General features: G+C 43.7%; 6 protein-coding genes across 6 annotated transcripts; 2 read left to right on the plus strand and 4 right to left on the minus strand.

Moving 5' to 3' along the window:
- Nucleotides 1-2,097: 2,097 nt before the first annotated feature.
- On the minus strand, nucleotides 2,098-3,289 carry VTP01DRAFT_10606 (uncharacterized protein; the record flags this gene model as incomplete). The annotated part of the gene is made up of 4 exons (XM_069378987.1): nucleotides 2,098-2,250; nucleotides 2,319-2,785; nucleotides 2,852-3,043; nucleotides 3,133-3,289. The coding sequence occupies 4 exons, from the start codon at nucleotides 3,287-3,289 to the stop codon at nucleotides 2,098-2,100; spliced, it is 969 nt and encodes a 322-aa protein (XP_069239006.1).
- Nucleotides 3,290-3,651: 362 nt separating this feature from the next.
- On the minus strand, nucleotides 3,652-4,544 carry VTP01DRAFT_10607 (uncharacterized protein; the record flags this gene model as incomplete). The annotated part of the gene is made up of 5 exons (XM_069378988.1): nucleotides 3,652-3,759; nucleotides 3,843-3,971; nucleotides 4,044-4,213; nucleotides 4,326-4,445; nucleotides 4,502-4,544. 5 exons carry the CDS (start codon nucleotides 4,542-4,544, stop codon nucleotides 3,652-3,654), a joined length of 570 nt encoding a protein of 189 aa, XP_069239007.1.
- Nucleotides 4,545-5,622: 1,078 nt separating this feature from the next.
- On the plus strand, nucleotides 5,623-7,441 carry VTP01DRAFT_10608 (uncharacterized protein; the record flags this gene model as incomplete). Its single annotated transcript, XM_069378989.1, has 10 exons — nucleotides 5,623-5,906; nucleotides 5,976-6,017; nucleotides 6,084-6,186; nucleotides 6,254-6,306; nucleotides 6,375-6,441; nucleotides 6,497-6,597; nucleotides 6,667-6,781; nucleotides 6,841-6,984; nucleotides 7,039-7,207; nucleotides 7,269-7,441. The coding sequence occupies 10 exons, from the start codon at nucleotides 5,623-5,625 to the stop codon at nucleotides 7,439-7,441; spliced, it is 1,251 nt and encodes a 416-aa protein (XP_069239008.1).
- Nucleotides 7,442-7,519: 78 nt separating this feature from the next.
- On the minus strand, nucleotides 7,520-9,037 carry VTP01DRAFT_10609 (uncharacterized protein; the record flags this gene model as incomplete). Its single annotated transcript, XM_069378990.1, has 9 exons — nucleotides 7,520-7,687; nucleotides 7,752-7,862; nucleotides 7,929-7,993; nucleotides 8,053-8,191; nucleotides 8,268-8,506; nucleotides 8,566-8,609; nucleotides 8,668-8,712; nucleotides 8,779-8,863; nucleotides 8,941-9,037. The coding sequence occupies 9 exons, from the start codon at nucleotides 9,035-9,037 to the stop codon at nucleotides 7,520-7,522; spliced, it is 993 nt and encodes a 330-aa protein (XP_069239009.1).
- Nucleotides 9,038-9,123: 86 nt separating this feature from the next.
- Nucleotides 9,124-9,522, plus strand: VTP01DRAFT_10610 (uncharacterized protein; the record flags this gene model as incomplete). Its single annotated transcript, XM_069378992.1, has 2 exons — nucleotides 9,124-9,317; nucleotides 9,468-9,522. 2 exons carry the CDS (start codon nucleotides 9,124-9,126, stop codon nucleotides 9,520-9,522), a joined length of 249 nt encoding a protein of 82 aa, XP_069239010.1.
- An 846-nt stretch (nucleotides 9,523-10,368) lies between these two features.
- Nucleotides 10,369-10,976, minus strand: VTP01DRAFT_10611 (uncharacterized protein; the record flags this gene model as incomplete). Its single annotated transcript, XM_069378993.1, has 3 exons — nucleotides 10,369-10,487; nucleotides 10,738-10,803; nucleotides 10,859-10,976. 3 exons carry the CDS (start codon nucleotides 10,974-10,976, stop codon nucleotides 10,369-10,371), a joined length of 303 nt encoding a protein of 100 aa, XP_069239011.1.
- Between the last annotated feature and the right edge of the window lie 2,159 nt (nucleotides 10,977-13,135).

A 13,135-nucleotide genomic window follows, 5' to 3' on the forward strand; every position in this document is an offset into this window, starting at 1 on the left:
CAGGATGGATATCTGCAATCCATTTGAGATTCAGTGTAGACAATGAGGTCAATATCGTTATGTGCTACCAGAGAGTTACATCGAAAAAGTTAATGGAAAGAAAACAAGAAGAATACGCACTCCGTCATAATACAAGTATCAGGCTCAAAGCCCTATTCACTTGACTTGCAGGTCCATCTTTGCTTTTTGGAGCGTGGCCGTTCGGATCGCTTCAGCGCAGGAGCCCATGACAGTTCCTGTCTACTTTCTCATGTATATCTCTAGTTTATTCTATGAAAGTCCATTGAATATGCTCACCATAGTCTTTATCTCTCTAGCTGTTCTTTGACATTGCGAAACCGGGATGACTCAACCTAGCTTCGCTTTCGGTAGATAGTCTTTGAAGACTTGATGGCTGGATAAATCAGCACAACCTTTGTGGAACCGTAGCTTATATCGTGTAATAGACGACGCCAGGTTGTCTGGAGAGTGGAGACGGACAACAAACTACTCGGAACGTCTTTTCAATGTCATTATCCAATGAAGCCGTGCCTTATAAGGTACCATAGGAGGCTGATGTAGGAAATCGACGCGTTGCTCTCGTCTTCACCTACTTATAAATGTACAACAGCGCGTTCTTGAGGAGAGATATCCATCCAATCTTCGAATACAAACGTTTCTCTTGTAGAACAGAATATTTGAGCCATTTTGATCATTTGAACCCCTTTCTCGCAGAGTCTTCATTAGTACTCTTGATATTCTCTATAACGGCATTGTGGGAATCTGCCTGTTTAGTCAAAATATGCCCCAAAATGGCAATTAGCAGTTACCCGAGCGCTTTGACTTCACCTGATTCTCATCTGGGATTTGCTTCGGACAGACAGGTAGCAGAGACAATAACTGCCAATGTAGTTAATGAGGATATGGTTTACGGCGCAAAGCATGCTTTCACATCGAAAATGTTTATACGAGACCCATTCATGCTATACGACAGCAGTAAAAGCAAGACAACTTCTTTGTACCCCACCCTTTCTCTGTTCAAGGGCTGCATGAAACAGGATTTGATTGTTCCCATTCCAAGCACTTTAAATAATGACGGAATCCCTTTCCGTCATACCTTTTTCCGCCTTTTTCCTTCATCTTATCTAATCATGCGAAGGAATTTCGCAGGATATAGGTGAAGCTATCTGACGATGCGCCTCAGGAACATGAACTGCAATAAATACCAAGAAAGCGTCAATATGCAGAAAAGAAGGCGGAAGAAGAAGGAGAATCGAGCAAAAAAAAAAAAAATACTAGTATCGTGTTGCGAGAGTCAACGATAAAAAATGAAGAAGCGTCATCCGAGCGCATTCACGGAGGACGGGCCAAGGAACTTACCGGAAATGGTTCGGTCTATACGCGTAACCTATATAAGGAACTGAGAAATATCGACGTATGGGCCAAGATCGTCATCGTATCCAATAATCATCTCGAGACCATCGGCCTGGATCCCGCAATGAAACGCCGATTGCTTGTCATCCCATTCGAAAGTACGTCTGTCACGGAGGATGAGATGGAACGTCGGTTGGATAGGAAGATGCCGACGACAAACTACTTCATTCGACAGGATCACATCGACAAATTGTGTTATGAGCTCGCACCGGCTTTCATGAGATACTCGTCGATCAACACAAGATGTATAGCGAGCATGGTATCCGGGTGAATCAAGTGATCGCGGATTACACGACGAACTTTATCCTGACTACCAATCGACCTCCTCGATTTATACGGACCTACATGCATCATATGCCAGGATCGTCCGTATCATGCGATATCTTGCACGAACAGTTTAAGGCATGGCATCGACAATGGTATCCGGCGAAAGTCCTTCCTCATATGGACATTTCCTTCGAAGAACTCACTCGAGAATGTTACGTGATCCAGGACAAATCACTCATCGAAAATGTGTATTGTTCATACGAAATGATATAGAATGGGTCGAGTGATTTTAAAAACGCATCGACGATCGACTGACTTCTCGGTCGCTCGGTCAGTCGACGATCTCATACGGGTGGGTAAACTGAGTTTTATATCATTCTCATTCAAATAATCTGATAGACATATTGGAACGTCGAATTAACCATGCCGTGTCCGTCTCCTATCCTGCTCTTTTCGTGCATTTTCCTTGAGCTGCTTCCAAAGTGCTTCTTTTTGCATATGGGCCTTGGTCAGCTTATCACGAGCACCTTGCAAGCGCGCAAGATATTCATTGCTAAAGTTGATATTTTCCTGGCAAGAAATCATTAAATGTTAGGAGTTCATATGAAATCCTTATTATTACACGAGATATAGCTTACAAGTAACAGTTCTCGAACAGAGCGCAGTACATCCTCTGCTTCCTTGTCATACTCATCTTCTTCTACATCCATATCTTGAGCTTGAGAAGGCACCGCTGCCGGTTGACCGTTTGCATCCTTGCTTTCTTTCTCCGGCGCTTCATCTTTAACTGGCTCAGATGTGGCAGCTTCCGACTGATCTTTTGCTTCATCATCACCTGCCAAACGTTTAAGCTCCTCTTTTTTCTTTTCCTCCCTTAAACGTCTGCGTTGTTCTGGAGTTCGTTGGAACGTCAATCCAAGGTATTGTGGATCATCTTCGTGGAGGATAGCTGATAAGCGGGATAGGATTTTGATGTAATTCTTTTCATTTTCGATGAACTCCATAGCTGTGCGTGCCAGCTCGCCAACTTGCGGGCTTTTGATGATACGTTTCAATGCAGAGCGGCGCACGATGTCGGTTGGGACCTCAATGGGGCTCAGAATGTCTGTTTAGCAGGTTCACGGTGAGAGGAATATAGGCAAAGGGAGTCCATTTGCAAAAAGCTGCTTGCCTTCAATGTTGATCTGCGTATATGGATCGTCTTCTTCCTCGTCTGATAATTCATCGTCAATGTTTCTTTTTCGTTTCTTTACAAGAGTGCGCTTCTTTCCGTTCCTGGTGTATTCTTCTTCGGCCGCCAAGTTCCTGCTGCTACGCAGCCGACCGCTTCCATACGTGGAATCTGAAGCTGCCCAGCTATTCAGTATAAACACACAAGGTTAAGGATATGAGTTTCATTAAGTGCGTCTCAGTGTTATGCTTTAGTAATTCAGTTTCAAGAAAAAAGGATATGTTTATAGCCACGATTGTGGGGAACGAGTCCAACTTGATCGGTCGATGAGTCGTCCTGCTCGTCGCGAAACCATTTGGATGCTGGAGGTTGAGCATTTTGGTCTGCCGTCGACGATGAATCGTTTGCAGCATTCGAGGCTTGCTGTGAGCTATACATTCCGCGTTGCACTGTCTTTGAGGGGTAAAAAGCGAAAAGAAACTTGAGCTTGGGCTGGCCTGAATGGTTATGACAACCGACACCAGATCAGCACAACTCCGCTGCATTGAGCGTGCCTTTCTTTTTTGCGTCGTTTTGAGGGCGCTTGCGATCTGTCACTTGCAACATTCGTATTTATATTGAAATATGCTGGTACTAGATTGTGAGATAGAAGAAGGGAGTACTATTTGGCAGATACCGCTGGTGATCATCCATTGAAACGAAGACAACATTGAATTTTATTTTTACATACTATGTCCAAAAGCGTGGAGGTATTGAGGCAAAACGGAGGTAGGTAATTTTATTGTTCGTATCTTAATTTTTTACACGTATTGCGAAAGCCAACGGAAACCGTCACCGTAACCCTGTCTCATTACAACGGAGCACATGAAGATTTCGATGGGTCTGATATCTTTCAATGGTACTTTGCCCTATTTTCCAAGTCGTGTCAATCTCTCCGTATTATCCCCCATTTTGTTTAGCACAGCGTAGCAATTTGTATCCTCATTCTCACCTTTCCTGTAGTCTGGAACATGCCGAGCTGTTGTCGCAAAGTATCTTCGCTGACTGCACCTGGTGCATCAATCTTATTTCCGAGCACCAAGAAGGGGACGTTTGAGAGCTGTTCGATAGCGAGCAGAGCCTATCATGTGATTGTTACATTCGTTGTTCTGGTCTCTTAAGGTCGTCCCAGAGACATATAACGAAAACTTACGTCCAACTCCGCCTTTGCTTCAGGGAAGCGAGCATGGTCTGCCGAGTCGACCAAAAAGACAATACCGTTTACTTCGGGAAAGTAATCACGCCACAATCGACGAGCCTGTTGGTGACCACCCAAATCGTACGTAGTGAATTTGACATTGCCGATGGCGAGTTCCTCAGCAGCTTAGAACGACAAGTTTCAGTATATATGCACACACACAAACACACACACGCAAAGATACGTATGCTTCTGATAACCCAAAAAATATGAACATTTCAAAAATGTCGTACTTACTAGGATGTAAGGTGGGTTGAAGTGTTGCCAAACGGTCGTTTTTTAACATGTGCAGAAGGGTGGTTTTGCCGGCATTGTCCAAACCCAAAAAGAGGATCTTTGCATTCTTGTTCAAAAGGCCTAGCCACAAATAGGTGTAAGACATCGTATAATATCTGTTTCGAAATGTGTCTTACCCAGCTGAGCAAGCACATCGTAAAACCAATTAATGATGAACATTGTAGATGAGGTACCAAAGAGGTTGCTGGCGAGAAGGGACACGCGATGGAACTGAAACCACCAGCAAAAAGTGGCGGAGATTCATTGGCCGAAGACCACAGAAAAGTTATCATTATCTGTTACGAACCGTTCACCTGTCACTTGGCATGCTCCTCTGGCGATCTTAAATAAACAAATATTACCATAAACGCCCGTGATTTATTAAGAGCTATTTATGACGGACTCCATCTATTGGGATAGAGAGATACAAGTAACAAGACCTTAGGAAGTAAATAGCACTAAAGACCAATTCATGCACACTATGGCATATCGCCTGTTGATGATGCCGAGGATAACCATTGGAAATACATATGCTTGCCGTCCAGATGCATTACAATATTTGCATTAGAGAAATATCTTCGTCAATGGAAGCTCATCGTAAAGCTGTTGGACGAATTTCTTGATCCAGAGGATGGAGACAAAGATCGAATCATGTACAACAAGAAAAACAATCAAATACTCCTGATCAATCCCTGGAGACGACTGTGTGGTTACATATACATATCTGTTTAGGATCATCATCGACGTAGACAGCCGATCCATTGTCAACGGAAGTGTCATTTATTTTCCTATCTGTATGTAATTTTAGTTACTTGACAGGTATAGCTTTGAGATCGTTCACGGAAAGGATTTGTCCTACTTTGTGTACACACAATCAATTTCGAGATGCAATGTTTCCTTCTGGTTTAGGCAATGGCAGACGCCGTTTGACCAGGATAATCTGCGAATGCATGCATACAGGTATGTAAAAGGAGGAGAACGAGGTACTATTAACAAAGAAGATGCCGTAGAGTGGCTCAAGAAAGGGATTCGAATCGGATACACTCTTTAAGAAAGAAGCATATATTAATATGTTAGCCCCACAATGCATATGAACCTGTGGATCGGTCTTCAATGATAAAAGTAGTATTTGGCGCGAGGGGGGATGTACTAGTTTTTGGGGGAGGGGATGGACGTTTAAGGGAGCTGCTTGCTTCAAAATTGCACACTCAGTTTTCGTTTCACACCGGAAAACGCGACATGACGATAAATGCATTCAATGACTTCTGAAAGCAACAACACAACTGCTGTGCCGACAATCACAACTTCGCACTTCACCAACGAGTCCTCAGACACTGACTTTACCGACGTTACCGGCGGAACATCCATAAAGACTGATCTGTCTATCCATCACGGTGCATCGAGCATAAACGTTACCGAAGAGCACGGTGCTCGTGCAAATCGACGACTAGAAGTAGATATTCGACAGCAATATGAACTCGCCTCAAAAACTGTACCCAACGTTACGGAGGAAATGGAAAAATGGTTTGAAAAGGCGGATAGGTAAACACACACACACACAAATTCGCCGTTACGGTGATTTCTCACGCGGACGATTATGCAATTACCAAGATACGGATTTTTGGAAGAAGACGTGACAGAGTCCAGCGCTAGGTGAGGCAGATACCTTGCAACAGAGAAGCCAAAGCAAGGAAATTTATGAATTACTTTTACTTCTAGTCAGATCGAAAAAGAAGTCGAACGGTCGGAAAAATGGGCAAACATGGCAATGCAGGTCATCTTGCATGGTGAAACTGTACATAAATTCAGACAATCGGAAAAGGTTTCTATCAGCACCGCAACAGCCAAACGACACAAAAGTTGTCTAAACATATTGTTGTTATTTGCAGTTCGTAAAGCGTGTATTCAAAGGAATTCCGGATGGTTGGCGACGAGACGCATGGTGAGCAACTGTATGTATCCCATGGCAATGGTACTGTGACTAAGTAAACATACGTCCATCCGTGATAGGTATTATCTGTGTACGGATCATTTACGGAGAGCACAAAATGATTCCGAGCTTTGTAAAAAGTACAAGGTGCATGAAAATCTTGCTACTTTTAAATCGCAGTGGATTCTAATAATCCTTTCAGGAGCTGCTCACACATAGAACTCCTCACGAACGTCAGATCGATCTTGATATTCCAAGAACCATGCACGGTCACATTATGTTTCGACAAAGATATGGGTTGGGGTAATTGCATCTTTGTACACCCATGCCTTTTACATCGACAGCATTGTTCTTAACGTTTGCGTATGATAGACAAAGATCCCTTTTCAATGTTCTACGTGCATTTGCTTGCTACGACGAAGAAGTTGGATACTGTCAAGGGATGACAAGCATCGTGGCCGTGCTGCTCATGTACTGCGAGGAGGAGGTAAATCTGTAAAACTCCATTGCTACATATATTACATCCCCCTAATGCAAATTTAATAGAAAGCTTTTTTGATGCTCGTTCACATGTTTCTCAGAGATGGACTTCATAACCTCTTTATACCGGGATTTCCTGCGCTTTTAGAGAGTTTCTACATTCAAGAGCAGTTAATCCGACGCTACCTGCCCAAATTACATCGACATATGGTACGTGGTTTGCAGAAACTCGCATAATTACCAATGAGCTTACGCAGTCGCTAGAACTCCATTGGTCTCAACAGTGATGTATATGCTACCCGCTGGTATATCACACTTTTCACTGGCGGCGTCGTCCGATATCATACTTTGCTAAGGATATGGGATGCATATTTCCTTGTCGGCTACGATATATTCTACTATGTAGCGCTGGCGCTACTAAAGACATATCAAGGTAATGCAGAAAAGAGCACATGGAGAGTTGGCCTTGCTAATATCCATTCATAAACAAAAAGATAACCTATTGCGTTCGGACCTGGAGACATGCATACAGTTACTAGGTTCTACAATGGCCGTTCCCGACGACGATAAATTTATGAAATTGGTAAAGAAGTTCTACGATCGTGGCAATCGCCGTGGAACTATAGAGGAATTGAAAGTTGTCTATCGACATCGGAACAGCAGCTAGTCGAGGTGTGTAGTGTGACGTCGCATGCCCATTCTTGATGTTACTCATCCGAAATCTCGTTCCTATTGCAGAGCCTTTTCAATCGCCTTTTGACACGACTTGATATTCTAATACCACTCGAAAGTCAGCCGGAAATTCGCGGCAATCAACATCCTTTACGGCTTCATCGATATCTGCTTTGGAGAGATTGATGGTCGTTTTGGATGCGATGAAACCCGTATTCAGCCAAAAGCTACAGAGAGGTCGCTGCATCGTGGATGTTTAATCAGCACCTTCCTTCAGTGTTTGCCAACATAGATGTCGACTATACCTTTGCCATAAAGATATTCTTGGTAAAAAATATTACTTGGAAATCGTCTTTGATAGGCTTCATATCGGGCGTCTTTAGCTTGAAACATTCCCTCTCTCGAGTCAGTAAGCACTATGGGTTGCAGATAGCACCTTGAGAACAATTATCTGAAATTATTTTATGTTCTTTAAATTTTACCTCCTTGTTGCTTTGATCGTAAATACATTGATCCTTCTCATAAACGCTGAATAGGATCATGCCACCTGATGTAAAATGAATTTTTACTTGATATTCTTGGCTTTTGCTGTAAAGGTTCGCTTACCATTCTTGTATATTCTAGGAACGGATAAGATAATTATTTGTTGTATTCTGATATATGCATTTCGCTGGATGGTATTTGGATTATGTAAAAGGGTATCGAAATATTTCACGTAACGTATTTGGCTGGGTACAGTAATTCCCTGAAAATGACGGATAAAGCATTTTAGCAATCAGCATCTTTCCAGTCTCTATGCTCCCGTATAGCGTTTATATTACGTTTCCATCTGTCGTTCGCTTCGTTCCGTAAATTCGCATAGCATGGTCTGCATTCTCGGCTTCATGTAGATAGAGCAGCAGCGCTGCTATAACTGTCCCAGTCCGCCCCTTCCCGGCTTTGCAGTGGACTACAACAACGTTCATGCTGTCTTTAGCGAGCCAGTCAGCAGCATCTTTGCAGATAATGGGAAGCATATCCAACGGCGGTGATTGATGGTCGCCAAAAGCATACGTTTCCACTAGATCATTCTCCTTCAATGCATATCTATATGATCTCGAGATGGATTTGAGTATATACCTGGACCATTGAACTTGCTCACATCGTATACTTTTTCAGAGCGCCTGTATCCGAGTTTGCTGAGTACATCAGGGCATATAATAGGTTGCGAAATAACCTTACAGGTTGAAAATCTTATAATGTCCTTTATGCCGTGCATCCAGAAACCTAAATGTACTAGAGTTAGTCTTAATCCTGAAATAACCACGGCAAAAAGGGTACTCAAATATATACCTTTTCACGTCCTTCAAAGAGTTTCGATATATGCTTTCAAAGCCGTCAGACGGGTAAGACATTGCAATGATTCTAGCTGTGATGTCTATGCCATAGACAATGTCAACTGCAAGGCTATCCTCTGGTTTTTTTCAAAGTAGCTGAAAAAATACAAAAACATACAGCTCAAGTCGAGATTCACTTGCACTTCATGGTCAATGTGACGCAAACGATTTTGAGACGTCCAAGTTCTCAACGAAGCAAGCGACGAGTTCAGCATGAAAAGGCACGGACCACCATCTTTCAAAATGTCCGCGAAAAAAGAGATGAAACGTGCCCCTTGCTCCCGCCCAAAGACGTGTTACCATGAGCCTGGTGAATGACATTGTCCAGTCAGTCCTGACACCGGGCTACACGGCCAAGGGTGTCATCCGGTTGCTGTTCTATTCGTTTTACGCGCTGTTCGCAACACTTTTCGGTCTGGTGATCGCAACCGATTTCAACGGGCACGTCATTGCATTATTGCTGTTAGCTATATGCTTGTTCCTGACGATCCGATGGTAAGATAAGACTCTGAATGGGAGTCCAGAGAAAGAGAGATATAGAGAAAAAAGAAAGGAAAACAAGCTGTGGTCGGTGCGTCACCGTACCCCGTAAACTATCCATGTCTCCCCTGCTAGCTTCCATGCTAACTTGTATACCATTTATAGGTTCATAGCCGAGTTAGAAGCAGCAAAGAAGGCCCAAGCTTCAAAGAAGGAGTAGATGTTTTCAGATCAAAACCACTTGTTTGATGTTATGCAAGGAGTAAATTAATTAAAAGGATTAAAGGCCTCGCGCACGCACTCCCTCGATGACAGCTTGTAAATGTACCCTTCCTCCTGCGATACATGTTATTAATACACCCTCTGCTCTTCTCCCAAATCCCCGCCGTCCTCCTATATAGTCCATGTACATTGTTGAAAATAGACAGGACTATCGAAAGTGCTTGTAGAACGCGCTTCTGTCTATCTATTCCAACCTTTCCTTCTCCTTGGTGACATCATGCTTGTTCGTTTGCTCCAATCATACCAATATAATATTTTTTTGTTCTTTCATCCGTAGTCGTAGACTGCTTGGAAAGTGTTGCAATCAGGATCTACAGCGCAGCCCGTACGTACTCTTTGACTGGTGCAAGAATCTTATCGTCTATCCACTAGCTAGACTGAGTGTTTTCAGCATCATAACCAGGAAAACCCGCGCAAGTGGACCGTGCTACAAGGAGTTATCTGTCATCCCCCCCCCAATCTCCTTGGATGTCTGATCAGGAATTGTTTGCATGCACCGAAGAATGTTCTAACAAAGAACAAAGCATGATGGAAACACAAAATCCAAACACTACGAGCTAGGCGTCATTGGGTGTTCAGTTTGCGCTGCTTTAGGGCATAGGGTAAAAAGAGGTCGTGAATTCTCGGTGTATTTGATTGATTTGATTATGCTGTAGATCTATTTATTGCACTGAGTGCCGCAGCCAATCTGCATGTTCTACGAGATGGTGCCTTGTTCCTTGTTCAGTCCGTAGATTTAGAACGCTTGCCTTGTCAAAATGCCCTGGCCTCATAAGCATATGGCTTACAATACATACAGCGCAGAAACGTGCTCGTAAGCCAAGTAGCACGTAGACTTGAAGCATTTGAAGCATCGGCATCGGATGCCTGTTCCATACGGCACAAGCAATCGCTCTAACTCACCTGGGTTAGTCAATAGAACGGTCTTGCTTATCTGTTGTATATGCAACAAGCTTTCGTGTTTGTCGTGCCTCCAGTAGAAAACACAGTAAATAGAAAAGAAGGGTCTTAAGATCATCACAGAGCCCATGATATCAACTGGTGCTGCGTAGAATATAAAAAAGGGAACACAATATTTGCTCCCAGTTTAGAAAAACATAAACAGATTACATATTATGGAAACATAAACATGTCGTTGGAAAAAAAATAATACATGGTCTCCTGTTAGCTGTGTTCTTGGAAAGGATGTACATAGATGAGTAGAGCGTCACCTTGCCACCTACCGTCATACAGTTAGCTATTGATTGCATTATATCATGTTTTGGCGCTCTCACCGTAAAAGAGGCTGCAGAAAATGGTGGTGGACGCGCTCTTGCCCATGGAGTCGAGCTTTTCTTGGTCCTGGTGGGCTTTTACCTCTTGATTGGTGTGGATGCCTCCAGCAAACTCCATCAGGATCAGTGGGTACTTGGCATCCGTCGTCTCTGCCAGGCCATCCAGATTCTGTTCCGCAATTGTGTAGTTCTCTACTTCGAACCAAGTGTCGTGGACAGAACAATAAGATCATAAATAAAGGGTCTAGTAAAACGCTGACTCTGGTCTTCCTGGGTGAATTGTCATTAACTGATAAACTCTCTCGAGATGTTTGATCAGTACAAATAGCCCTGATCTGTAGATGGATGCCAAGTTGTTCTGTTTTCAGAACTAAAAAGATCGGATACAGTCTCACTGTACTCTTGTTGTCCGTTTCTTTAGTGTACCGTCCACAAAACCATCACACCTAGAAGCTCGTTGTGATACTAGCCACTTCAACGACACTCGATCTGTGTAGTTCATGAACAAGTCATTAAAAAGCGGGACCACCGTAAATGCAGCTGCGGTACGCTCCAAAGTTCGTTCTTGGGGGTGAGTGGGCGCCAAAAGTCCAAAGACACTAGTTGGATGTCAGACTTTCTCTACGATTGACAATTGGCCGCGCGCGGTCTTTGAACACTTACCAGTGGTGAAAACCCCTTTGAACGGATCGTAATCGTCGTAGAGAAAGGTATCAAAATGAGAAGTCTTGACGTAGTTCTTTACACTCACCTTCCTCAGCGCCAGTGGTGATCCCGGGGCCGCAGAGAGAGCGTCGACAAGTCGTTTGCAGGGTGTGGATAGAGTGGCCGGTGACAGTGCTATGAGTCACATTTTTTTCATAGACTTTCTGCACTTGTGCCTTGTGACATCCGTGATTCCGGTGGAGGAGATCCATCATCAACTCCCAGCACTGTGATACGTGAACCGAAATTTTATCACCAGATGAGATCCTGCAAATCTCTTTACCGATGCATATTCGTTGATATGAAGCACACACGTCTCTGTAGAATCCGCATCTCGGGAATGTGTTACCTTGAGGCGCTCCATACGTGAATTGCAAACAAGCAAAGTCGACATGCAGTTGCGTATATTAGGCACTGGAAAGGACTAGGACGGAGACGCTCCTATACATTCATCGCTTGTAGATTTCGATCTATAGAAGCGCTCTTTATTTAACGTTTCCTGGCCAGAAGCGAGTTCCAGTAAACTTCACATCAGCTGGCGTTGAATTCTTAAAGAGATCGCAAGTGGGGCCAATACAACGAGCTCGACCAAGATAGGGAATGCTGCGATTGAGAAGAGCCTGGATGAACCAGTTCCGAAAAGAAGTAGCCCAGTTTCAATAAGACCCTAAACTAGCATTGGTATAGTATGAGCGGGCATATCCCGCTACCACTTGGAAGTTGCTCCGTGCGCAAAGTTTCCCTCCCTCTCTACTTGAAAACCCCCAAGAAAAAACTGGTCCTTCCCCCCACCCCGGGGGTACCTGTTTCACCCTCCCTTATCTTACACAACTGGACTAATTACCGAGAAGATGTCCGAAAGGTAAAAAAGAGGACATATGACTACTGCACTTTGCGTCTGTAACTTTACTTGTCCTTTGCTGTACAACGTTTAACTATCAAGACGCCACTGAACTTTTCAATTTTTTATTCAAGACTTTTAATGCCTTGCTCTGGAAAATGATGTTGTCAGAACATCGCAAGTTTCGCTTGTTTCCCTGAAACTGTTTCTTACCAAGATGATGTTGATGATGTACCTGGTACCTCGACTTTGTGAAGTGTGCATGCAAATGCCATGTTGGTGTGCCAGGGGAGGTGGGAGGGGAACAGAAGAATAGCAACAGTTGTGTACACTGTATAGGAGGAGAGGGATAAATCATCTTGGAACACTGTACTGCTCCCGTCGCGCTTCGTCTACATAGAGCCCGCAGGAGGCACAATGCACGAAGCAGGTGGATGCGCACTATGGTAAAGAGACTGTATGTGAGTGCGTGTGTGTATGGCCCCATGCTTGTAATAACAACACACTTACCTTCAGCCAATGTGATTGTGCAGCTCCTGAGTGTATGTACATCATAGTCATCATTTGTTTATATACAATGTACCACCGAAAATGTTGCTACTCATAAACTATCCGAAGCCGTGTGTGCGGCACATATTCAAGATGCTAGCGGTATGTATCCGTCCCTCACTCAAATAAAGTTAAAGCCTGAGAAATGCACAAGAGCGCAAACTCACTGCGCGTCTAGTGTC

Source organism: Rhizomucor pusillus, assembly GCF_041956525.1.
Source record: "Rhizomucor pusillus strain CBS 183.67 unplaced genomic scaffold VTP01scaffold_9, whole genome shotgun sequence".
NCBI classification, from domain to species: Eukaryota; Fungi; Mucoromycota; class Mucoromycetes; order Mucorales; family Lichtheimiaceae; genus Rhizomucor; species Rhizomucor pusillus.